General features: G+C 56.4%; 1 protein-coding gene across 1 annotated transcript in view; it reads left to right on the top strand.

The window, feature by feature from the left end:
- LOC105519145 (iron/zinc purple acid phosphatase-like protein) overlaps nt 1-1,862 on the top strand; it is a 38,032-nt gene extending 36,170 nt beyond the window's left edge. Inside the window, exon 12 of the mRNA XM_011952415.1 lies at nt 414-1,862. Coding sequence (XP_011807805.1) covers nt 414-479 — 66 coding nt within the window. The 3' untranslated portion in view covers nt 480-1,862. The remainder of the gene's footprint in view (nt 1-413) is intronic.
- Nucleotides 1,863-2,690: the final 828 nt, after the last annotated feature.

Genomic DNA, 2,690 nt, shown 5'->3' on the forward strand with positions numbered 1-2,690 from the left:
GATCGCGCCACTGCACTCCAGCCTGGGTGACACAGCAAGACTCTGTCTCCAAAAAAACAAGAGAGAGAGAGAGAGAGAGAGAGAGAGAGAGATGTGCTGGAATATAAAGCAAGGTCTGTCTGACTCCAGAGTTTGTGCTCTAAGAATAGCCTACACTTACATAGCCCTTTCCATATGCTGGGCTCCGTTTACAAATACTATCTCATTTAACTCCCACAACATCTATGATGTGGGTACTGTCACTCTCCCCACCACTTTTCAGATGAGGAAAACTGAGGCCCAGAGAGGTCTAGCCGCTTGCTCAGGGTTGTACAGCCCATCAGAGGGCAGAGAGGGGATTGGAACCCAGGCCATCTGGCCCCGGAGTTCAGGCTTTCAGCTCTAACTACTGTCCCTGTTTTTGTCCCTCACAGGATGGGAAGATCGTAGATGATGTCTGGGTGGTGAGACCCCTGTTTGGCCGGAGGATGTACCTCTAGGGATGGGGGCAGCTCTCCTCCAGACGCCTACGTTTTGCTGCCTTGGCTGCTGTGACCAGAAACTGCCCAGGCCTGGGTGGGGACTTGGGTGGGCCCTGACTCCCCTGCCCTCCAGAGGCCCCATGTAGGGTGCATGCAGCCCTATGGAGCTGGGGCAGCTGTTCCCTCCTGGAGAGGTGGGAGCCCTGGCTGGCTGTGGAGGGAGGGCAGGTGTGCGGGCACAGAGTGACACAGAGCAGGTCTCTGCTGGCAGGGCCCCACCCTCCTGCATAGCTCTGACCGGGCGAGGTGCCCACAGGGCTTCAGGAATCAAGAGGCTTAAGCTGTGGCTCCATGGACTCTGCTCATCTTCCAGGGATACCCCTGGGCTGCCTCCTGTCCTGCCCACCGGGCAAGGGCATCACCAGCTTTCCGTCAGCAAGGTGGCCACAACCGTCATGACACTACTCACCAGCAGGTGGTGTCGGGGACTTTTTCTTCTGATCGCGGCATTGAGAGATGGTCTGAAGCCCGGCTCCTGCTTCACTGCTCCAGGACCGCTACCGAGAGTCCCTTCATGCCTCAGTTTCCCAGCCTGGCACCGTCTTATCCGGGAAGAGGAGACGTGTTAACACTCTTGCCTCCCAGCTAGGACAGATGACGAACCGCGAGAGGCCACAGACTCGCCAGTTCCTTCCCTCTTTCCTTCCTTTCTTTCCCGTCTTTTATTTATTGAATCATAATTTATCCAGCATCTACCATGTGCCAGGCTCTGTTCTCAGAGCTGGAGAGACAGCCATGAACAAGACAGAGATCTCGGCCCTCACAGCGCTGACACCCTAACCAGAGAGTTGGACAAAAACCATGATAAATGAGTTGGTTAAATGGCGATTTGTGCATAGAAAATGCAGGGACAGTGAGGGAGCGGTTGCAGTTTTCAGGGGGATCTCACTGAGAGGGCAACATTTGATCTGAAGGAGGTGGGGAAGGAGCCAAGTGGCCAGACATCTGGGGAAAGAGCGTTCCAGGCAGAGGAATAGCCAGGGCAAAGGCCCTGAGACAGAAATGTGCCTGGCCGGCCGGGTACAGTAACTCACATCTGTAGTCCCAGCACTTTGGGAGGCTGAGGCGGGCGGATCACTTGAGCCCAGGAGTTTGAGACCAGCCTGGTTGACACAGCAAAACCCCGTCTCTACCAAAACTATGAAAATTAGCTGGGCATGGTGGTGTGTGCCTGTAGTCCCAGCTGCCCAGAAGTCTGAGGTGGGAGGATGGCTTGAGCCCAGGAGGTTGAGGCTGCAGTGAGCCATGATTGTGCCACTGCACCCCAACCTGGGCAACAGAGCAACACCCTGTCTCAAAAAATATGTCTAAATAAAAAAGTTTTAAAAAGAGAAAAATAAAAGAAACGTGCCTGCCCTGTTGGGGCGTCCATGAGGAGGCCACTGTGGCTGGAGCAGGGAGAAGTGAGAGGGAGACCGAGCTTGAGGACAGGGCAGTGGTGGGGACGGCTTTTACGGGGCCTTACAGGCCAAGGTGAGGACTGTGGGTGGAGCCAGGGGAGGCTCTGAGCAGGTGAAGGAAGTGGTGGGACTCCATGAGTCACAGGTAAAGGTCCCAGGACTGACGGCTGCCCTGGGGCCTGCGGGCTCCCAGCCCTGCCAGATGACCTGAGACCTATCTATTCCCCCATCATGGGGCGCGGTTTCTGCCTCTGCAGATTTTATTCCCTCCCACCCACCCCTCGCTTGGCCCAAGGCACGCAGGACTCCTAGCCATTCCTGGAACACAGCCAGCTCTTTCTCACTGCGGGGCCTGGGCGCTGGCTGTCTGCCCCCTGTGTGCCCTCTCCCCAGCTCATCCCAGGCTGGCATCTTCTCAACCTCAGGTCTCGACCTCGGTGTCCCCTCCTCAGAGGCCTTCCCTGCTGACTCCCGCAAAAATATCCTCTGTTGCTGCCTGCCCCATCCCCATTATACTTCCATCTGTAATTCTCTCCTTGATTGGTTAACTTGTTCATTGGCTGTCTATACCCAGAAGGCTAAGTCTGTGAGGGTGGTGACCATGAGTTTGACACCTCCGCCAAATCCTCCCAGGCCCCTGCTTGGGCTGGGTTGGGGACTCTGGGCTCCCCTGCAGTTCCAGTCCTGCCCATTCTAGGCCATTCTGGAGATAGGTCTCTCTGACCCCCCCACTGGACTTCAACCTCAGAAGGACGGGGCCCAGAGCTGC

The sequence above is a fragment of the Colobus angolensis genome, unplaced genomic scaffold (assembly GCF_000951035.1).
Source record: "Colobus angolensis palliatus isolate OR3802 unplaced genomic scaffold, Cang.pa_1.0 Scaffold34, whole genome shotgun sequence".
In the NCBI taxonomy this organism is placed as follows: domain Eukaryota; kingdom Metazoa; phylum Chordata; class Mammalia; order Primates; family Cercopithecidae; genus Colobus; species Colobus angolensis.